At 38.1% G+C, this 25145-nt stretch overlaps 1 protein-coding gene across 1 annotated transcript in view; it reads right to left on the bottom strand.

The window, feature by feature from the left end:
• Positions 1–25145, bottom strand: part of LOC122809729 (aryl hydrocarbon receptor-like) — a 639036-nt gene that overhangs the window by 382945 nt on the left and 230946 nt on the right. The window contains exons 2-3 of the mRNA XM_044081435.1: positions 24440–24516; positions 9531–9715 (exon numbers count right to left, since the gene is read on the bottom strand). Coding sequence (XP_043937370.1) covers positions 9531–9715; positions 24440–24516 — 262 coding nt within the window. The remainder of the gene's footprint in view (positions 1–9530; positions 9716–24439; positions 24517–25145) is intronic.

The raw sequence follows: 25145 nt of genomic DNA, 5'->3' as shown, positions 1-25145 counted from the left end.
ATTGCCAATCATTAGAGGACTGGAGTTCCGCTGTGGCGACCCCTAACCGGGAAAAGCCGAAAGGCACAACAACAACAACATATTCAGGCCAAAACTAGGAGAATTGCCTCTTCTCAGTGGTACAGTGATCTCAGACTTAGTATATTAAGTAAGGGGGATGTGATGCTTTTAAATCATAATAGTGACTTTTGCAGTTTTCTCTTACTTCCCATTTATCACAGTTATTGAAGTGTCTTAATTTTAGGACTTGTACTTTTGAATGCCAAAACTCTTAATAGAGCATCCTCTTGAGTGTAACTCTTTAAATTAAGTGGAGTCAGTTTACTTCATCAAAGATACCACACCCCTCCACTCAGTGCAGGGAGAGATGCACCTTCATCACCCTAACATAACTAACTCCAAGGGTGCCAAACCCAAGGGTAAGTTTAAAAAATGTTTTGGCATTTTATCACTTTAGTCGGTCAGTCCCAGCTGAACAAGCTTTGCAGAAGGAGTCTTTGGCTAACCAATCAACTACTCCTTTAAGTAATAAACAGCAGAGTCTTATATTTGTATCAGAGGTTCTTGGACATTCTTCACTCTTGGTCCCTCGGGGAAATAACCAAGATGAAGAAAATATGATGCTGTACAATCATTTTAAGTACAGCTGAACTGTGTCCTTTAATAACCAATGAAACAAAAAATTAATGTGGTGCTCTGAGAACTAAACCCAAGCACTTATAATGTCATGCAATTGCTTTAAGTACAGCACTATGAACTAAGACTGTGCTACTTATTTTACCAAGTTATCCTCATAAAAAATAACTATCCATTCACTCACCCATCCGCTACACCTTTTTCATATTTTTGCACATGGAGTCAGGGTGTCATATCAACAGTGACAATCATGTAGAGATAATGTTCGCACAGTCAGGTGGCTAACCCTGCCGCAGTTTATGATGCACACTAAAAGTTTGATTTTAGGTGTTATGGAAAAAACCTGTAACTCGGTAATTATAGTGCCAGCTGGCTATTTACAACATTGTTAGGAAATTATTCCATCCCACACTATGAATGGGAATTAATGATTAGTATAGCATTCACATTTAATATCAGAAAATCAGTTTACTTTGGTAGTAAAAGAGACTATAATATGAGATGGAACTCTTTCCACATAAGACAAAATGGAATGTAAAAGGTTAACTAGTCTCACTTTCATTTAAAGAAGTGCAGACAGACATGTAGCTAGGCAGGTAAGCATGTGTCTTCCTAGAAAAACAGTGACTAAGTTCTGTCTACATAAATCACAGAATAAACAGTACTGTTGGCTTATAGTTGATTTATATAAAGATGGCATAAACAATCAAGAGTGAAAAGCAAATCTACGTAGCAGGAAAAACTTTTCATCATGTAGAAACAAACTGATTAGCTCTGCAAATTGCCTTTATGAATTAAAGTTCAAATATATCTGGCAGTTGGCTTAGAGGATTAAAGAGCTGTTAACAAACTGTTTTCTTTTGTCCAGAGGTGCAAGGTTTGATTCTCTCAACTTCCATTGCCTAATTGACTGTGAGAAAGTCATTTAACCAGACAGAGCTCCATGGCCCAGTCTGAAAAAGTTTCATGAAGATCAGTGCTCTACCCTCAGAATACAAATAAAATGAATAAAATACAGTATTAATCGATCATTACTAACCACAGGATAGCAAAGATAACCTAAATGCACATGACATTGTAAATGATTTTATCAAATATTGTTTAACTTCCACTGACGCCTTCAAATAATTCCCCATATTAGACAATTTGTCACACTTTTGTCAATAAAATGCGCATATCATGTGTTTACCTATCCCTCAATATGCTTGCTACATAGGATCCTTTAGGACTCTGCCAAACAGTTTTCAAAACTTTCCTGAATGAGACACTGTTCAAACAAGGCTAATGAACAATCACATAGCCTAGACCGATTCTCTACAAAGAAATGAACTTTATCACTGTTAAATGAGATACTTTTTTTTCTTCTGTTTTTTTTTTTTTTCTTTTCTCATCAGTCATACACCTGTACGCTTAATCACGCACACTTTGTGAATGCAGCAGCCTGCACTGACATGTTTTCCTTATTGCTGACAGCTTAGAGTCAGACTGCATTTTGAATTGATTATGGTGCAATTGCTTCAATCTGTGTCCCATCTGTTTCTTTACAATTCCCAGTCAGCTTGCATATCAGTTAAAAATCTGTGTTGGGAACCTAATTATGTGCACACAAGTAACTGCATGCCCTCACATTAGTCTAGTTTCAGTCTGCTTGGATGGCCCATTGCAATTGTTTCAGACCCTTTCAGTCGGTCTCTAAATAAGACCAGGTTTCTCATCAGGAGCTGAATACTACAGAGAAACCATATTAGCTGACATTATACTTAACTCAGAATTCCCATGTGAAAAATAATAATCAGGCTGAATGCTGTTCTATCTGCATTATCAACTCACACAAAGTCATCTGAATGACATTTAGAACAGTTTTTCTTCAATTAACCCTATCTAATTATCCCCATAGACAATGTACCAGCAAGGTAGGAAGAGTGAGTCTCCCTGTAATAGAATTTTCTCTGAATAAGAAGCTTTGAGATGCAGGTTTTGAGCTGTACAAAAGTGAAACCGTGTATAATACTATTGAAGTTCACTGTAGGAATTTAATATAGCCATACATGTCAACTGTTCAGATTTTCACAGAATGTCTAGATTTTTGTCTCATATGTTTGGTTTGTTCCTCATAAAAATTGTAAAAATTGTGTTTTTCTGGCAAATCAGTGAGGATTGAAGTCAGTAAATAATAACATACATTTGAGGTTCATGATTCATATCCTCCAGAAAATGCATGCTAACACAAATCCTATTATTCTAGAAACTTTTTACATTTATAAGAGCAATATTTAAAGTCTATTCCTATTTTTCTGGCCTTTGTCTCCCCGTTAGTGTGGGCTTTGTCCAGATTTATTGTACTAAGAGGTAGAGAGTTATGGGTATAGCAGAAGTCAAGTCAGCTTAGCGCTGATGTCCAGATGAGATACAAAAGCATTTCTGTTTGCTAAATAGAAAGATAAGCTTTTTCTGCACAAGTCTAGCCATAAGAGCTAGGGTAAATACACTAAGTTGAGACAGTTTACAGTGGTCAAGGCACCATCACGTTTTTTGGGGTACTGCTATGAAAAGTCGAGTAATGTTCAGTTGAGGGTACACACAGCTGTAACAAACTGGTTGAAGCTCTGAGTAGATGAAAAAAGCAATAATCATTTTTCAGGGGTTAATTCCCTGCATCCCCATGTGGAGAAGTTTTGCTCCCCACACCGCATTACATAAGTATCCTAATTCCACAGTTGTGAGGAAAATTGAAAACCCCACAATCTTTAAATCACTGATACCACACTAATACAAACTACGTTGCCAGTGATGTTTAAGGAGAAGTAAAAATCATGGAAGTGCACTCGACAAGTTTCAACCACATTCACGTCACATTCGACTAAGAATAGAGAACACATATTCTTGAATGTTGGATGAAGCCAGGGTGCTAGGTAAAAAAACATGCAGATGCAGACAGAACATGCCCACTCTAGAAAGGACAATGACCAGAAATGAGAAACAAATCCTGGAAGCTGGGGCTGTGAGAGAGAAACCTAAACCCCTTCAGCCATCCCACTGCCCTTACTAGTGTTCCAATGAGAATGCAAAGGGTTGCAAATGCCTGTGGTATTGTCATAAAAGCAAGTAATCTCCTCTTACATCGCTAGAATTTATCTTCTAATAAAACTGGCCCAGTGACATTAGTTATATTCCCTATCCTCACATTCTCCATTACAATTTCTAACACACTAAATTTAAACTGAAATTTAACTTAAACTGAAAAAATAACAGATTTTTTAGGAGGAGCTACCACCATTTCCAAATTGAAAATTCTATCTCCGCACTACAGAACAATCAATGCCAAAAATAAATAATTTTACTTCTGATACCATGTAAAATTGATAATATATGTCCAGACATTCAATAACAACTGGGACAACTTGGATGTGTTACCAGGTTCAGTGAATTCTTAGCAATAATTGCAGTTTAATATTGATATTTATTCATTCATTGCTTGGGTTTATGCTAACAACTCTTACCCTATTTTTGTCTTTATTTTACTTAAGTAAGAAGATTGCACCTCAAAGGGCTTTTTCAGCTACACCTGTTACAGTAAAATAATAAAGCCTACAAAGGTTTAACAAAGTAGCCAGCAACGAACACCAAGGAGAGGAGTTACAAAAGAAAGGTTAACAAGCAATAGCAATTATACAGAAATTGTTAGTGCAAGACCACAGCTCCAGTCATCACAGCTTAGCAATGCCACCTACTTAAGATGCACCAAGAGCTGAGGTGAAAGCCATGTGTTGCAGGAATAATCACGTGATAGAGATGCCATTATAACTAATCTCTTTTCTTAAAGCTGCAGCGCTCTATATAATAGAATTATCCTTTATAATGAATTGTTAATGCCTGACCTAGTAATCATGGCAGTTATATTTTATTTATTTAACATTGTTGACCAGGAAAGTCCAACTGGGATAGAGCCTATTTTCAGTGAATGCTTGGGGAGAAACCCTCCAGGCACATGTCTTTGGAATGTGGGACGAAACCCACGTGAGGACATGCAGACTCCACACAGAATGCACCCCAGCTGAGAATTTAACAGGAGAATCTCTTGGTGTGAGGCAACAATGCTAACCACTGTACTACTGTGCCACCCAAATTTTCCATATGTAGTGTTTTATTTTAGAAGCATTACGCATGGAATATTAATAAAAACAATTCAGATTACCTTTCGGACATTCCATGTTAGAAGGATTTTGTGTTATTACTTCTCAAAGCAGTCAGTTTTGCTACTTTATTTACCTTCCTTTTTGCTGTTCATTGAAGAAAACACAAGGGGAGTGGCTGAACTGTCACTGGAAGTGGTACTACTTTGTACCATACTCACTCATTACCACAACCCTTCCATTATCAAATTATATTACCTCCTAGCTTTGTTTGATACTTCACTAATACCAGAAAAATATCAGTAAGCTTTCAAAGCCCTCAAAAGATTTTTGGGAAAAAATGCCTGAAAAATAAGCTGACAATTTATTATAAGAATAAAAATTATTTTGTAATCTTTTACTTGCTTGAGGTTCAGCTGTCGGTAGCTCATTTGTTCAACTCTGTGTTTGAGTGTGCTCAAATAATGCAGTCTGAGTCTGCAAATATACGTTCTGTGAGTTTGTGTGACCTCAAAGGCAGTATATTTATAAGTTAGGGGAGTTAGAGCAGAGCCCACACATTGAACGGTATGCAAAATCATTTTTTTTTTAAATTCACTCCTTATCATAAATGTACAATCATTTGAGTGACCAGCAGCAAGTTGGAGAAACTCGAGCAGTTCTTGTTTGAATTAATGAAGTGGATTCATCTTATCCTTTGCTAAACTGTTATTTAAGAGAGTTATCATGTGATTCACTGAATGAAGAAAAATTATATGTAAACCAGTCATTCTTTGTTACCCTTATAAAAAACATGCCTGCAGAAGCACAGCTGGTTCAACCAATGCCCTGTGCAGGTATCATGAACTAGTGCCCCACCCCTCACAGCTCTTTAAGTGAAGAGCAAAAAAAAAAAGGACTTCTTCAAAATTGCAGGATGTCAGTTGTCTGGCTTCCTGCAAGCAGAAGCCATTCCATGCACAACCCCTAGCTCTTCTGGCATATCAACCAGGTGGCCAGATACAAGACACCCAGCCCATCCCAGTCAATCAGGTCCCTTTTCTGCAACTTGCCCAAGAACCGCATTCCTCTAATTTTAGTCAAAAGAAAAAAAAATCTTTATTTCTTTTAAACTGTAGCAAACCACTTGCTACAAATGTAGCAAGCAGTTGCTACAGTTTATACCCTGTATGGAGCGCTCAGCATTCAGGTTTGACCTTAAATGCAATACTGGCTTTTTAAAGCTGGTATACATTAAAGAGCTTTCCAGATAGGCTGATCATGCCCCCCGACACTTTGTGCCTGGGCAGTTTCTCTCTTCAACCAGCCCTTTCATACACTACTGTTTGCTTGTTTAGTATATTCCACAGCTGTTGTAACTCAAAAAGTAGAATATACATTTGGTAGCAACATTTTTGAGGGTATAAAAAGAAAGACTGTACAAATGAATGAATTCTCATTTCTATGAATTATATATTGTTGAAGCAGGAGTGTGCAAGAAAATTAACGTTTGAATGAAAACGGCATGCTTGTGAATGTGCAAGACTGTGTCATTGTAGTCGGTGTGAATATGTAATTGTTCGCGGGTTAGGTTTAGAGTAAGGGTTATGTAAGGAGATGGATTCAGTGCTGTGCATGTTTTATGTTGTGTGTGTTCTGTGTCCTTTTATCTTGTGTAGAGATGGTATTAGGGAAAAGGTTTTTAGCAACATAAAAAAGAAGCTCATCTGCCCACCTTACTCCTGTGTGATAACCTTAATCATAACCCTAACCCTATACATTCTGTTACTAAATACTCTTTCCCCTAACAGTATCACTACCAAAGCAACACTTGATCTCAGTTTTGTAGCTAGGGTTTACTGATATAGGGTTTTTCTTTTAGCAGAAGAGAAGCATTCAGTGTTTTTTTATTCACTCGAGTCATTCAGTGTTTTGTGATCTTCTCTTTTTTGTTCTACCATTTGGGATTCTCTCTTTTAAGTTTTTTACCTTTCGTGTTGCATTCTCCACATCAGAATGTATTTACAAAATTCCCCCAGTTTGTTGTCTCACTGGGTAGAATTAAAATCTGCTATGTCATACTGGTAAGTTTTCTCTGAGACTGGTTTATAGTCAGCATCATATATGATTCAACAGCAAAAGGAATGCTTTAAGTCTGTGAGTTACTCTCAGAACCAGCAATATCATCTTTTTCTCAGGATAATAATATACTGAAAATGCCAGGTCAAGCAGAGAAAATGTTTCTTGTAACTAAGTATTGTACTTTTTATTGCAGCTAACATATACCATCATGAAACACAATGTTTTGCTTAAGTAAAAGATACTTTACTAAGAATCAAGGGCCTAACAGAAGTTGCACAGTGCTGGAAGAAGGGATATCAACAACTGAATGTGATCTTCTTTCTCCAAGAATTAATATTATTTCTGTATAAGAAATATATACATAATAATATGTGCACACACACACATACACACACGCGCGCACACACAGACACACACACACACACACACACGCACGCACACGCGACGACGCACACCTGCACATACAAGCAATACATATACATAATAACATGTTCATCTCAGATTAGGTTCTGAGGCTTTCCCTTCCAGGATATGCTGACCACTGACACATTTATGCCAAGTTCAACAGCTACCCTTGTAATGACTAATGATACACTAAAGTGTCAAATGTAGATTTAAGAATTTATTCTGATTGCTATTTTCACAGCTGTTACAATCTGTTCCTGCTGAGGATTCCTGAACTTGGTAGACACAGCAAAATGTCGACAGCTGCTTGATCGACCACAGTTGGTCAACATATTCAGATGGTCAATGGGTGTGCTAGATCAACAATCCCAAATGGGGAATATTCCCTTTCCTTGAGGATTGTATGATCTTGGAGTTAGTATATATAATTAGCAGGTGGTGTGGAGACACAGGAAGTCTTGCCCACCTGCAAAAAACGTTATAAGTTTGTTTTGTTTTTTCATGAGGCAAACATTTTCCTTACAAATGCACTGTTGACTGCAATGTTTGCATTGTCGACCTTTTGTGGTCAATGTTCATGCCATGTACTTTTTTGCTGTGTTGACCGAGGTAAGTAATCTTATATATATATATATATATATATATATATATATATATATATACATACACACTACACACACACACACACACACACACACACACACACACACACACAAAAATATATGTACAGATACAGATAGACAGATATTGTAACATAACTTGATGACTCTACCAGGAGATTCCTGGCAGGTTACGCTGACATGAATATTTAAGACTATTAGGCATATAAGGTCTAGAACAGCTAAGGATTTTGTCAGATTCCATGGGTGTTAGGACTTACTTGGGGTAGGTTAGGTAGATGATCTTTTAAACTTTGGGTCTATAGTACATGATAGAAGTTTCAAAACTTCAAATCTGATATGGTCGACATCATATGATCGAAGTCTTGAAACTTCGAAAATGTAATAAAAACACAACAACCTACACAAATAAACCATTTAAATGCTCTAAGCAGGGGGGGCAAGCCCCCTGCGCTCCCACCCCCCACTACTTAAATATACCAATTCCGAGATCACTCTACAGTGCATAACGGAGATCTCCGTTAAAAGATTTGAAGTTTCGAGACTTCAAGTCATATGGTGTCAACCATATCAGATTTGAAGTTTTAAAACTTCGATCTTCTGATATAGACCCAAACTTTCACTTGTTAGGCAGATAGTTAGATCTAGTGGTAGAGGCATCTACCTATATAATCAGTAGAGAAAGACAATAGGGCAGACTTTAAGAGACTCACACCGAGCATTCTGGAGCAGTCTGGGAAAACTATAAGGAGAAAAGAGTACACTGGTCATGGGAAAGGTGTACTTCAAGAAATTAAAAAGATTGAGAATGACTTTTCCTTACACAAGTAGTAAGGCAAGGAACAGCTTTTAGTTCATCAGCATGAGTTGCTGGCCACAAAGTATCCTATCAGGACTGCTAATCTGCACTGCAGCCAGTCTGGTGGACCTCTTCTTTGTATCTGTATCTACATTCAGAGACATTTTGTTTTATTCATCTTATTTTCCAATGTTATCTCCCTGAACCAAAAGTAATAAAATGTATTTAATCCTTTAAGTTGTTGCCACTGTACTATCTGTATTTTGTATTTCACCCAGAAACTGTATTAACCATGTCATTAATTACCACTATTACAGTGGAGGTTTTATTCAGGTAATTTTGTTTTGCATAGAACTTCCTATTTTCTTATGGGAAAATCTTCTGAGATAAACTCCTGCTTAATTTTCTCTCTCATCTGAATGCAACTTTTGAATTCTCTTTGCAATGTTTTAATAGCATTTAAGGGTGCAGGTGATAAACAATATTATAATTTAAGAAAGCAATGTTGTTTGGTTGTGGCAGTGATGACTGTCAGAACTGCAACTCACTTCCATATGTGGCTGCCCAATCAGTACTTTCTTCAGCTGATTCATATGATGTTAAAAGCCAATCAGCATCCAGCATTTTAAGGCCAGTAACACTCTAACTGAGGGATCCATGCCAGAACATAAGGCTGAGCCCTGTCACTGTAGTGATCTAAGAGAGTTTACTGAGATGTTCACACCCCATTATCCAGATGAGTACCATAATCACCCTTCTATTCTGTTAATCTTTTCAAATTAAGAGTTTTCAAAGCAGGTGCATTACAAGTCAATCAATATAATTAACAATTTATCTCCATGAGAAATAAATTTCAAGTTAGCAGTCTAGTCTTACCTCCAAAAAAGTTCTTCAGTCTCAGGTAGCTGACACTCAGTCTCAAGATAGAGAGTTTATCCAATTTGTTAATAATGTTTTCATTGAAAGGCAGAAGGCTGGCCAGTTTTTCCAGCTCTGTGTTCATCCGGTCTCTGTGTCGCTTGGATGGGTTGGTCTTTACTCCCTCCAGAAGAATTGGTCTCCTATAATTAGACAAAGATAAATGTCATTATCCATTTCCCTCGGCTTTTAAATGAGTGGATTTCTGTTGGCTTGAAGTAAGCATCAGTACTTATAATACACAAAAGCCTGTTTTACTGTACTAGCTGGAGGTCATGTGTGAATGAACATAAAGATGTTTGGGAGTTCCAATAGTTCAGTACTGCTCATTTCTGCCATGTTTAGAATGGCATGGTGTATCACTGTGAAGAAGCAAAACTGTTCCAATCTACAGATGACTTACAATCCTTTAAGTAAATAATACAATCACTTAGGTCAGTGCCAAACTGCAATCCCTCCTTGAATTGTTGTATTTGTAGCTTAAAAAACATTGTAACACTACTATAACCGAAAATATGCTCTTCTCAAGCAACAGTCAAAATCACTGTTCTTCTAATATCTCTCTCCTAGCTTATGCAAAGACAATTGCAATGCCTCGACCAAATCAAAAGACATTCTTACTTTAACCTTTCTAGACAAGTTAGCAAATGAGGTATGAATCTCATCAAACCTGCTTGTTCTTATTACAGATAATAAACTGTAATTCAACAAACGTATACAACTGTGAATACCAATAACTGCAAAGCCAGGTTTTCTTTTTACTGTGCTTTTGTGCTGACTCTAATACAGCATGACCACAGAATTAGCACATGAGATGAGGTAAAGCCCCAAAATGAGGAGTGGGGGGTTTACAGTCTTCCCTCAAAAACAGAGTAAAAACTGCTTCTGATATTATTTGGTATTTTTAATTTTGGTCTTTGCAATTGCAATAGGCATTCACATAATGCTGTCTCCAAAACCAACTAAAAGCTAGGTAGACTGCACAGAATTAAGATATTTTTCTCCTGTGATGCTTGACTATCTATTGTTAATAAGTACTAGTTATTCTGTTCAAACTGGCTTATAATAGGTCAGCTAGATTTTCTGAAAGACTTCACAGTAGAACATGGCCCTCCTTAGACAATCATGGCCTAGGGAGGGACCAACTTTTAAGTGTGCATATGGCTAGGCATCTTAAGGTCTCTGTATTGTTCCTATGTCCCTATGTTTCTTAAAATGATTAGAATTTAATCAGAAATTATCTCTAATTCAGCTGACATTTCTTACTATACTAGCCTACTGTAATATAGGTCTGGACAACATGGATATGCAATTTCCAAACGTCTCTGTAGCCATCTTGATGGATATGGGCATACCATTCAGCTGTCCAAAATTTTTCAGAATATCCAGATTCTTCCTCACGTGTGTGGTCTGTTCCTCATAAAATTTCTGGTTTTCTGGCAAATAATTCATGACTGAAGTCACTAAATAATGACAAACATTTGAGTTTACGACTCCTTATCCTTTAAAAATGCATGCTAATGTAAAACCTTACCGAACATTCTAACAACTTTCTAAGTTGCATAAGAGCAATAGGGCCTTTGTTCCCCCCATTATTTTTGACTTAGTCCAGATTTCTTGATATATGAGCTTGAAAGGTATGGATATGGGTATCCTAAGACAATGTAACAGCTTTCTCATGTTCACTGAGAACCTTGAAAAAAAAACACAATATGCGAAAGAGGCACATACAAAATCTCCTTGCAGGCCAAAATCTCACTTACAAACAAGGTTTTCAAGAACACACACACTACACACACATACACACACACACACACACACACACACACACACACACACACACACACACACACACACACACACACACACACACACACATACACACACACCACATCTAGCCCACATAGTGCCCACCGCACATAGGCTATCTTATGCTGAGGCACTAAAAAGCAATCTCTCCAAACCTCAAAGACCTCCTAAACCTGTAAATGGAAATGCTTATCCTCAAGCTCTAAAGCAACACCAAACACCACACGTACAAATACTCCCAAAGGACCCCCAAGGGTGAAGCCTATAAGGCAAGCAAACACTTTCTGTGTTTTAGGCAATGCAAAATTGTCAAAACTACCAACTTAGAAAATAAAACCCAGATGAACCTAAAGGCATTCTTGATCAGTGCTAGGAGCCTTAACAAGAAACTACAAATCCTTCAAGCTCTCCTCACTCTACAGAATATAGATATCTGTGCTATTCTTGAGATATGGTTTAAAGCTGCAGAAAATACTCCAGCAGTGCAAGGCTTCATTGACTTCTACATGTATAGACCATCAGCTGTGAAGGAATGTTGGTCTACATTAGCAACAAACATACCTCTAGATTGGTTAAAAAGGATGATGCCCTGGAGTTCATCCACCTGCAAATCACCATAGATAAAGTCATTTACCATATCCTAACAATCTATAAGTCACTATCCATGCCCCAAGAATCCCATAACTCATACCTAGACCTACTGGAAGCACTCACCATACAACCAAATATCATATTGATGGGAGACTTCAACTACCTCTCTATAAACTGGGAAACATAGATTGCCTCCAACTTTCAGGCACAACATTTTCTGGACTTTAATAACACGGTACCCTTCACCAGACAGTGCAAGGCTCCAACAGTGTTTCAAATATAGTGGACATAGTACTCACCAATATAGGAGAGCATTGCATACACCCCCCCCCCCACCATGTCATGTCATCAGCAGTCGCCTTCAAAATAAAATAAAAATTCAAAATAAAAATCAAATTGAAAACCCAGCAAAACCTGGGATAGTAGTAGGAACTATTCTAAAGTAAACTATATCCTTTTAAGTGACAGTTCACAGTCAAAATTCAGTGCACCCCCCCAAACCCTGAGTTCATACCAACCTATGCAGAATTTTTCACAGAAACCCCGTGCAACCCTGTAAATGGTTGCATAGAGGCTACTGTGCATACAACAAAGTGTAAGCCCAAAATGAACCCCAAAAATAAACCGCACTGGTGGAATCCTCACCTTAACAGGGTATACAGCAAAAGGAAAAAGTCATGGGCAAAATCAAAAAGAGCAACTCTCATAATGACAAGAGATTACTAATTAAACTAAACAGGAAACTAAGATGACTGATTAAATCCACAAAGGCCAACTATGAAGGTCAAGATAACCTCTCAGGCTAAAGACAACCACAAGGCCTACAGTTATGTCCAAAACTGTAAAGGTAACACACAGCCATGTGCTGAATTAATGGTAACACCTTAACTGAGCAGAGTGGCATAGAGAATATGCTGGCTAACAAATTCAACTCTAAATTCACCCCCCTCCCACTGTCACCCCCATGAAATCCCTATTAGCATAACCTCCCCTCAAACTCTTAGCAAGAAGCTGGTCATGGCAGCACTTGCTAAGACCAAAAAAAACAGCCTCAGTGAGCCCAGACAATATCCCAAGTTGCCTCCTAAATAACATGACCTATCAGGACCACTTCAGTCACTTTTCAACTACAGCCACAAAACAGGCCACATACCACATGAATGGAGGACAATTATCATTCTTCACAAGAGTGGACCAACAACCAACCCTGGAGATTACAGACCCATTAGTCTGACTAGTCTAATATGCAAAGTTATGGAAATAATCAACATAGAGATTTTAACTTTTAGATACTGGGCCTATCCCAGTTTGGTGTTCTCAAAGGAAAGTCATGCCTACTTAATCTGGTAGACATCTTTGAGAGGGACACCGAGGGACACCAAGGCAATGGATAAGGGGAAAATAGTGCATACAATAACAATTAAGGTATACAACTGCCTATGAGCGTTTTTGTTATGCCTGTATAGAATTATATTCATAGCATATTGCAGCTTTAAATAACAGGTACAATGCTGCTTTATTCACTAATGTGAATATTGCCACCTGCTATCTGTACTTTTAGATGAGTAACCTGTTTGGCAATTAGAGTAGAACTTACTGTAGCCTCAGAGGGATACAAGTAACTATGTGTTTATGTATGATATCACTGTTGTTATTCCTGACTTTTAGTGGAGAATGCTAAATTGTGTGTAGCATCTTAGTAGTTACTGTCTTCTCTTCATAACCTTTATAACAATACATAATAGTGTAGTGTATGTTATATTAGCTTGGTATCAACTGCAGTTACCTTTTGTTTTTTTTTCTCTGCTTTCCTTGCATTTTATGTTGCTCATAGAATTGTGCTGTTTCTTACAAGGTATGCTGCTCCTCTCTTGCATCCTCTATCTTAGTTACTTGGTAGTCAGAGTGTTTCAAAACTTCACACCTAATGTTTACCTCCTTTTCCTTTTATTTCCAGTCCCCTCAGCAAAAGTTTTATTCTGTGTCCTGGCCAACCTCCAATAAACCAAAGGCTGTCTGGTTGTCCTGCACTGTGAGACCCTGTGTCGGTGGAACACTAAAGTGCTTTCAACTAAACTAGTGTATGTTAGAACTGTATTTAATCTGTCCTCTAAACTGAAGACATTTTGCTATAGCCTTTTACTGTAAGTGTCCACACTACTGGCCCACCCCCCCCCCATTTTTGTCTTCCTATTGTACTCCTAGGTCAATTACTTAAAACTACTTTTGTTCTCCTGGAAAAGGTTTACCTATGTACCTACAGCCCATACTTGTAGTGTTTTTCCCTGTAGAAGTTGTGGTCCTTTTCATCACACTGCACTAGATTAGTAGCACAAGATTTCTAGTTATTAGGAAGATACTGTGATACACTGACCTGGAATTGACTGAGCTTGGTTTTCCTGAATGTATTCTTGGAAGCTGGCCTGGTGCAGTTTTTCTGGCTCATCCCACTCTGTTCACCCTCCCGCTCTTGATATAAAGACTCCACCTCCCACCTCATCTCTTCCATCGTTCTCTCTAGCACCCATAGCAATTTCCTTCATCAGATCACTTCTTAACAAATTCAAACCCTGTTCCACATCAGCCGACAAACTCCCTCCATTATTTCTCAAACATGCAGCCGAATCTGTACCATATCCTTTATCTATACTTATCAATAGATCCATACTAGAAAATAAAGTACCATATATCTGGAAAAAAAATCTTCATAATGCCTCTCCACAAGGGAGAAAAGTCTACAAAACCCTCAAATTACTGGCCTATTGCCATATTATCCCCCTTATCCAAGATACTGCAAAAATGTATACATAGACAAATACTAAACCACCTCTTACAGGCAAACCTAATTACACCCACACAGCACAATTTCTGACCCTCGCACAGTACTACCACTACCCATCTATCTTTCACACACAACATTGCCCAAGCCAGGCATAATAATAAACTCATATCAGCGCTATTCCTTGACCTATCCAAAGCATTTGATACTGTTTCCCATCCCAGCCTCCTAAACAAACTTTCCAACCTACAACTCTCTACCTCCACTACCTCCTGGTTTAACAGCTACCTCTCAAACAGATATCAGTCTATCAGATGGCAAACATCTTTCTCCCCTTTCCATCTTGTTAAGACTGGGGTTCCCCAGGGTTCTGTCCTGGGCCCCCTACTTTTTAATATATTTACAAATAACCTCCATGTCTCCTGCCCCCACTGTACCTTAATACATACGCAGATGAATCCACAATTATTAACACCTCAAACAATATACAAAATCTCCTCACTGTCATTCAATAATCTCTGCACCTAGCAAAACAATGGCTAACTGAAAACAACCTGCTTCTCAACCCCAAAAAGACCAGGCTTCTCCTTTTCCTTCAAAAAAAACCTCAGTCCAGCTAAAGACAACTTCACCATCTCATCCTTAGATAATACAATTATTACCACCGACTCAAACACCAAATTGCTTGGCATTACTATAGACGACCAGTTAAAATTCGACCTACATATCTTAAACTGTACCACAAAGTCCATTCAAAAACTAGGTCTTCTATACTGCAACGATAAATATATACTTAACAAATCTAGACCTATACTGGCTGAAACATTTATTCTTCCATCCCTGCTGTATGCTGCTCCCATACTTACTAACCTCCAAAATAATCTCTTAACCGAACTAGAAACCACTTATAACAAGATAGCAAGATTTGCAGCCAGTAATAGCTAAAAATCCCATCATTGTATATCCCTAAGAAGCTTAAGATGGCCTGAGCTCTTCCACATGCTTCAAATACCACAACTACAAATTGCACACAGTGTCCTAAATAGCCCCGACTGTTGCCCTGCCCTTACATTCATAATTACACCCTACACACACAATTGTGACCTCAGAAGCACACAACGAAACCTTCTGCAGGTGAACAAGCCAAACAAAAATATTTTAAAAATACTTTACAGTCATTCAATTGCATACTCATGGAACAAACATCCATTGTCCCATTGCTCCACTACCAAATGTGGCAAATTCAAAAAGCAACTAAAAATTAATTTCCAAAATGCATGGATATGTACTTGTTAGGAAATTACCTAATGAATTTGTCTTCTTCTCTCAATAAACATATCTGCCTGGTATCTACCTAAACTGTCTACATATATTACTCTCTCTGCAGTTAGTACCTATGCTATTAAATGCATCTTTGTTGTACTATGCCATGATGTTACCCTGATTTTTTTTATTTTAGGCATTGCTACATTCCTTGTAAATAACTTAATGCTAACCAAATTTCTCAAACATATTGTTACTGCATTCTCAAAATACTGTACTTTTGCCTTGTATATATTTGTATTGTATATTTCTCTCTGTTTTTGTACTGTTAAGTATCTTACAACTTGAATTGTTAGTTTTTTCTGATTTTTTAATTACTCTCCTGAAACTTTTCTCCTCCGGTCTCTGCTGAAAAAGGGCTGTCTGGGCCCAGTCGGACTAACCCAGTTAAAAAATGTAAAAATAAATAAAGATACTTTGACAAACCCACAGAAATAGGCATGACTCATTGGCTTGCCAACTGGCTCACAGACAGAACCCAAGAAGTCAGGATTGGTGAGATGACCTCTACCAAGAGACTGGACATCAGGGGAGTATCTCAGGGCTCAGTGCTTGGCCCACTCCTCTTTGGCATTTACTTCTCAGAGATCAAGTCTAATGTCAAGGCCCTCTGGCTCAACAAGTTCACAGATGATTGCAAACTGGCATCTATCACAAACTTCCTCCCATGACATTAATATTCTGCAAGACAAATAACTGGTGCCAAAGCCACTGATTAAAACTCAGTGCAAAGAAGTGCATTACAGTACCTTCTGGGAAAACATCCACCCAGGCAAATTATTCCATTGATAAGACACCATTAAGAGCTGACTCAGTAGTTAAGGATCTGGGAACATAAGTAAACAATAATCTGGACCTTGACCAACATGTAAACAAGGTAATAGGAAAAACATTCTATGTCACCCAACTTATATGCAACAGTATGGCATCCAGGTCCAAGAAAGTTATAGTACCATTTTACTTGGCCCTAATCAGATCAATCATTGAATACAATTCCCTCTTTGACATTTACCTGACTAGGAATAAGCAACAGCTGGAACACCCATAGTGGTTCCTCATCAAGGAAATCTAAGGAATTAATACATTGTCCTATACAGATCGCCTTAAAACCCTATCTCTATACTCGGTCTCTTACAGGTTACTGAGAGGTGATCTATGCCTGGCATATAAGGCATCCTGAGATTCAGCCTGATGGGCTTCTTGCACATCAGTAAAATAAAAAGCACCAGAAACACTAGGTCCAAGAATTTAAATTTTGTTTGAAGAATAAATAGAACATGATGGCAAAACAGCTATGTGTCTCAAAGGATCCCCATGCTCTGAAATGGGCCCCCAGAGCATGTGAAGTAGAGTCCATCCCTAAACATATTCAAATGTAACTTTGACCATTGGATGGGAAATCGAAAATTCAACCCAGTCTGACCCCAAAGTCTCTGATAGACAGAAGCCAAGAGTAAATATTCCCTAACTAACACATCCTCCCCACTAAACCTTTAGCAACATCCTAACTAACATTCCCCTCCAAATAGACACCCATGTTACATGGGAACACAACTGGGCTGAATTGTACAGCTAGCCTTTTAAAGGCCCTGGTGATAGTTAGCCTAGTAAATACCTCTGAACCTATGGAGTTCTCCTAAGTATTCTGCTGTCAGCTTGTGTAATACAAACAGAATATTTAGAACATCAACTGACCAGCTGAGATAGATCACATGAACAAGGAATACATCTGGAGAGTAATCATGCCTGGTACATGTTGGCAAAGTTTAGAATAAGCTACCTGATGCTTTAAAATTCAGCCCTAAATAGAAGTTATTAGATATCTTTAAAAAAAACATGCACCAGTACAATGGAATTGCTATAATGATGTGAATTAATACATTATCCCTTGCTATAGAAAGCATTGTTCCAAGTACCTTTACTGTCTATGTACCAACTTGCACATTACCTGACATACTTTATTTTTAGTTATGTAAATGTAATTTGCAGTGCAATGTGCTACTTGTTTCTCAGTAGAAGCCAACTCATTTTGGAGAATACCCTTAGGCACTGTGATAACTGTGTGAATTCTTGCCACCTGGGAGAGGGCAATTGGAGAGCAAACTGCACAAAAAAGTGAAAATTAAAAACTCTCAATCCTTTCCTTAGGTGGAATTGCTTACCCTAAGTTACCCAAGGTAGATCCACTACATGTCAGCCAGAAAATAGCTGGATGGATGAGTTAAAGAATCTAAAAAAGCTGTAATACAATCAACAAGTAAAAAATACAGTAAAAAAATCCATGGCTGCTACTTAGCACCTCTATAAGACAAATCTCAGGTGCTTGGTGTATTTCTTCATGGTCTTTGTTGATCTTCCAATTTTCAAAGCAGATAAGCACAGTTCAAGTCAGACTTGAATCATAGTTCTATATATCCCACTTGGTTAAAACATTAATACATTAGAAATTATCCTGTCCTGGACTACACTAAATAGTCACCAAGAAACAATAATCCCGGGTGACTTAAACATAGACTGGGTCTCTCTCATCTCCGACTCTCCTTCACTGCCACTAACATTATAAGGTTACTCACAACTTATTCATACTCCTACCAGACTCAACAAGTCATATAGGAAAAAATCAATGCAAGATGAGTTTCTAATAAACAAACCTGATAAAATTTCATCTTTAGGCACCTTACCAGATACATTTAGTGATCTACTAGGAATCCTTGCCGTTAGACACACAAATCCTCAACACAAGAAATGCCATTTTAAAGAAGCACAAAAGCTAACAAACTAAATAAACTTTCATAGCCATTCTTGCCTCTATAAAGTGGAGTACTCTCAAAACCATTCCCCTAGATTATGCAGTCCACCAATGTAATACTATCTTCCTTGATGTTATAAATATACTGGCATCCATATGCAGAAAGAGATCAAACAAAACAGTGCCACCTAACTATCAGCAATAACAAAAAACTTAATGCAGGATAGATTCTTGGAAAACATAGCAAGTTAAAAAAAAAACATAGAAAAATCCTCAAAACTTCAGACACCTTTGCAATTAAAACAAAATAAAAGTTAAAAACAATAAAGTAAATTACTATTTTAATCTACAAAACAATCACCAAAAAATCCTGTTACTTTTTGGGGCTCCATTAAAAAAATTCTGTTATTGTCTAGAGCTTCATCAAAAAACTTTTATCCCCAGGTAGAATAAAGCAGTCCATTCCCTATCTAGACATTCACTCAGACAATATAGATTCATTATTTAGTTCCCACTTCATTGACACCATAAAATCTCCAGTTAACATAGATGCTAGTGGCAACCGTAACACTCTCTTCATCAACACTGTCCCAAACTCTATCATTAAAAAGCACCTCCTAAAACAAAAACTTATCACCCTAGTTGCAGATGACCTATCTATTGAATACCTGAAAATCACAGCAGATGCCCCATCTCAATATTCATTAATAGATCTATCCACCAGTCTTACTTCCCTCCCTATGGAAAAGCATTCATCCTTCCCTTGCACAGAATGGGAAACAAATCTAACCTTTCCAACTTTAGACCCATAGAGATACTTTCTCCCTGTCAAAAATCTTAGAAAAATGTATCCCTTCTTAACTCTTCACTCACATTCATACCAATAACCTCCTCTCCTCTGCTCAGCATGGCTTTAGACCAAACCACAGTACCAATATTGCACTAATAGATTTCTCTAACAGCATTAATCATGGCTGCAATGCAGGTAATATTGTATCTGCCCTTTTCTTGGACTTATCTAAAGCCTTTGACACTGCCTATCATATTAAACTGCTCTATCATCTAGCCTGCCTTGATCTGTCCTACTCCAATATCTCCTGGTTCCTGAGCTAACTGTCATACAGATCCCAAGCTGTGAAATGGCAATCTAGCATGTCTGTCTGTGCCACTGCTCCCCAAGGCTCCATACTAGGACCATTACCATTTAATACATTTATAATAATTTACCCACTGTCTCAAAACATGCCAGACTAGCCCATTACACCGATGATGTAGCCCTTGTGTAACCCTTATCTGCTCTGCCCCAAATTCAAAGACTCATTCTCCTCCACAGAAAACTGGATAGCAAAATCTGACCTAATACCTAGGGTATAATAACAAGGGTGGGAGGTTGGCATAATGGTTAAAGTGTTTACCTTACAAACACAAGGTGCAGGGTTTGATTCTCACATGGGGTAATTGGCTAGGCTTAAAAAGCCCACAAGAGCAGTTAGCCTAGTACTAATCTATGAACCTTTTATAGATTTTTTATAAAAAATACTATAAACTCAAAAAGTACCAAACTTCTCCTTTTCACTCTTAGTGTCATATGAAATGCAAAGCTAACTTTCAAATCATCTTTGCAAATAACACAAAAAGTGACGTAGTCTACAATATTAAATTACTGGGGGGTATAGTAGATGCTACCATGACATTCATCCTCCATATCCAACAATCAAGCAATTGATAGAACACATCAGAAGTAAAGTCTAAAATATAGAGCCAAACAGCATCTGACTGAAAGCAGCCAGATAACATTAACATCCACCTACCTGCTGTCTGTGTTTCTGTATGCTTCTTCTATTTTCACCAACCTCCAGTCAACACTGACAACTAAACTAGAGCATGCTTTAATAAAATAGCCAAATCTGCTTCCAACATGTCATACTCCACACATCGGTGTATTGCCATCAAGCACCTAATTTGGCCTGAGCAATCTCACCTACTCTCAACTTCAATTTGTACACAGATTAGTCTTTCACCATGAAAAATGCCCAGCCCTAAGTGGTATACAACAACTCCACTCCACCAACAGAGCTCTCCGCTCTACTGACAAACAACTTCTCTCAATTCATACTCACAACAAAGCATGAAATGCTTCTTAATCCAATTGTATCTCAAAGTCCTGAAACTGAATTACTCCTCCAGATTCCTCAACAATCCACATATCTTCAAAAATAAATTAAAACTGTTTCTGGTTGACTCCTGGCTATGCCCTTACAATTTCCCAGACTAAGTTATTCCTAAACTACCTCTGCTATGTATACATACATATCAGGCACTGTCACTGCTCTCTTATTTTTCTGTCATCTAATCTTCTGCGACAAAATCCAAATAATTATATCTTGCCTAATGTACTGCTACTTAAAGGCACTCAGTGCTGATTATGTTCCTGCAAAACATAATTGTTTATTTCATAATTATCTGCTTTATTCATCATCACTTTGACTGTAATGCTGCTAATGTTAACTGAGCATTCTGTATGCTGTCAGTACTAATGTAACCCTCGTGGAGTTTTGTATGTAGCACTGCAAACTGTTACTTGATCATTCTCCTTCACAGAAAACTGTGTATGTTGTATATGTACTCCTGTTATAATTTCTTGTGGAACTTTTCTCCGCAGGCCTGTGATGAGAAAGGGCTTGTTTATCCAGATGGACTTTCCTGGTAAAAAAAAAAATTAAATGAATGAATGAATGAATGAATGAATGAATGAATGAATGAATGAACTACAGTTATTCTTAGGTATTCACGGTAAATGTCATAAGTCCACTCAGGCATTATAGATAAGCTCGCCAGCTTAAATATAAACCCCTATGTCACTAGATGGATTGCAAACTGGCTCAAGGACAGAACCCACATGGTTAGAATTGCTGGAGCCATGTCAGACTCCAAACCAGTTACAAGTGGTGTCCCACAAGGCTCAGTCCTGGGACCTCTCTTGTTCAGTATATATTTTTCGGAGGTACAGGCCAACATGGAAGGACTGTGGCTGACCAAGTTCGCAGATGACTGCAAACTGGGTGCCATAATCGACTCTCCAGCCGACACAAGCATCCTCCAAAAGGGCCTCATAGAAACAGACAACTGGTGCCAGAGCCATGGCCTCAAGCTAAATGCCAAAAAGTGTATAGTCATCCCTTTGGCAAAAACAAAGTGCCACAAATTACCACATAGGTGGTAATCCATTAAGTACAGAAGAAGTAATTAGGGACCTGGGGATCCAAGTTGATAGCAATCTCTCATTTGACAACCACGTGGCCAAAGTGGTTAGAAAAACATTTTATATAGCCCACCTAATCATGAAGGGATTCACATCTAGATCAGGGGAGGTCATTGTGCCTCTTTACTCATCCCTCATCAGGCCCATAATTGAGTACAATGCCCCTTTTGGGATGTACCTTACCAGACACCTGCAGCAACTGGAAAGACCCCAAAAGTACCTCACCAAGAGGATCAAAGGGCTCAAACAGATGCCATATGCTGCCCGGTTAAAGAAACTCCAGCTCTACTCAGTAGCATACCACCTGTTCAGAGGCGATCTGTGCCTCACGTATAAAGCCATGTCCAACCTGGAATTAATGGACATGCTGCACCTCAGAAAATCCAAATCCCATTGAGCTATGCGCTCGAGAGACTTGAACCTCAGCTCTGAAATAAATAGGACATGCTGGAGGGACAGATTCATAACCCAGAGGCTCCCTTCACTCTGGAATAAAATCCCAGTCCAGGTTAGGCAGAGTCCCTCATTGACTCTCTTCAAGAGGAATCTTGATGAGTGGATGGGAGATCGTAGGTTTACCCCGGGTATCACTTCTGTGTCACTGTTAGACAGAGGCACAGTATACTAACCTCGAAAAAGGGCATAGCAAAATAAATTTAAAATGGGTGGCGAAAGCCAAACACATTCTGGCTAGGCTTATAAATGCCCTAGGGCATATAGCCTAGTATGAACCTATGAACCTATGAACCTATAAGTCTTGGATTAATTATGTCTCTGTTTCTATTTAAAAAAATGCTTACTAAAGGAGCACTCCCAGATAAAATGTGGCAGGCATGACTTGTTTCCAGACATATTTCAGGTACACTTTCCTCCTCCAGAAGCGCTGGTGACCTTTTAAATATTTAGGAGGGTCCTTTGCAAGTTACACAGCCAGGGAAGTGGGGTCCAGCATTTTTCTGATTAGTTCATACTGCAAATTTAGCAGATCCCCATTTTGAATATTTTAGGAGTCACCATCTTTTTCAAAAATGTAAACTGTGACAATTATGACAGAAGAGAAGATTAAAATCTATATTACTTCATGAAGGTGGGTGCAGTGCATGGAGAGGAACACTACCAAGGTTATTTGACCATCTGGAGGTTCACTTGTTTATATGCAGTTTGAGGTTTGGTCACTTTCAGGAACTCTGTGAACTGTGTTGTGTGATAAAGAACTAACACTAATCTTCCTGGGCAGTCTTAGGGAAAGACAACTCTCCCAAATGATATCAGCATCATTTGAAGTTGCCCCAAGATACTGATATTATTTTAGAGGAGGGCTGAGCTTCCAGTAAATTTAGAAGATCTTCCAGTTGACTTTTGGGTCTTCAGCAGGCATTATTATGTTAATCATTCCAATCTGCACCATGCCTGTTAAAAAACAACTATTCTGCCCTTCAGCTGCTGTGTCACAGCACTTGAAGCCAGGGACACAGCTGTGTCCAGGAAAAGACTGTAGACCAAGGCAATTGCTAATACAGCTAAAAGAGCCAATCCTAAAATTTTCAACCATACTGAAATAGATGGTCTCTGACTTCATCCAGAAGGACCCTGTATTTATAATATGAATCTATCAGTCATGCTATTAATAACTCAGTTTTACCTCTTGAACAAGTTAGCTTCTGTCACCTCCATCAAGAAGTACTAATGTTGTTGTGTCTTTTGGCTTTTCCCGATTAGGGGTCACCACAGTGGAACTCTGGTCCGCTAATGATTGGCAGTAGATTTTTACGTGCCGAGTTGCCGGCCCTGATGCACAACCTTCAACGGAGGTATGCCCATTCACGCATGTCTCCACACAAAAGACGCTCTAGCTGAGAATCGAACAGGACAACGTCTTACTGTGAGGTGACAACGCTACCGCAGCACCACCACCGCAGTCTCAAGAAGTACTAATAAAGAAAGCATTTAAGCATTTTAAGGAATCACATTACTATCATTTCACTGATAATGATTAATTTTTATACTCTGATTTGCCAACTGTGCTCTGTGTGAACAGAATAGTCCTGAGGCACCATAGGATAGAAGTCACTGCTTAGAATCAGGTCATAGGTCAGTGAGGTATCTCTTTCGGGTAACTCAGTGTCTCAGAGATGTTACAAGGTATTTACTGATGTCATTCATATAACATTCTAATGCACATTATAATTCCTAAATAAATATTCTGTATTAAGAAAAAATTTCTAGTGCCAATGACAGCTATACTGTGAATTCTTGGTAAGTGTTTCTGTTACTGCATTTAGTTTTCAGCTGTATTGTTATATCCTGTTCTTAAGTTCTAAAAACTGTTACAATGTAAGAATTAGAACACTTACCTTTTGAGCCTTGGTCGACTCCGTTTCTTGCCTGCATAGAGATTCACATTTAACATGGTTCGACACTGTGTTATGTCCTGGAGAATAAAAGTAAAGTGCTTGGTTATAAAGCCCCCTTTAACTTTTTGTCATAGAAGCAAGGGTGTCTACTTAAAGTTTTCTCACTCTAAAATCAGTTCTAAAGATTTGTACCAGATATGCCTCAAACTTGTCCTCATAGATACTACTATGTGGGTGTTATAAAGGATTCATTAGCATACTGTCCTTAGTACTGATACATAAATAATGGCCATTTATAAAGAAATTACACTTTTGGGATTTCAGCTATATTGCATGAGCCTGAATGCTAATTTCCATTTTTATTTTAGGATCCCCTCAACAAATAATGAGAAAGATGTTTTTTTAAAGAAGTTGATAAACTACATTCACAATAAGATGCAAGAAACTGTAGCACTTGTTACATGACAAGTAATAATGTAATTGATCTATAATGAAATATTATAGTTAAGTGAAATATAAGAGACTTAATCAATCAAGACCCAACTTAAAATTTTCCATTATGAATACTGAACACAGAAGCATTCAAGTCATGATATCCTGACGGAGCAGTTACAGCATTCAAATCACTATACACACAGTACACAGAATGAGTTCTAGTTAGACATGGGAAAACAATAAGAATCATGACAGGAACATGCAGCATACC

The sequence above is a fragment of the Protopterus annectens genome, chromosome 8.part0 (assembly GCF_019279795.1).
Source record: "Protopterus annectens isolate FY-2018-M chromosome 8.part0, PAN1.0, whole genome shotgun sequence".
Lineage (NCBI taxonomy): Eukaryota > Metazoa > Chordata > Ceratodontiformes > Protopteridae > Protopterus > Protopterus annectens.
This window is presented reverse-complemented; position numbering and strand designations above follow the sequence as displayed.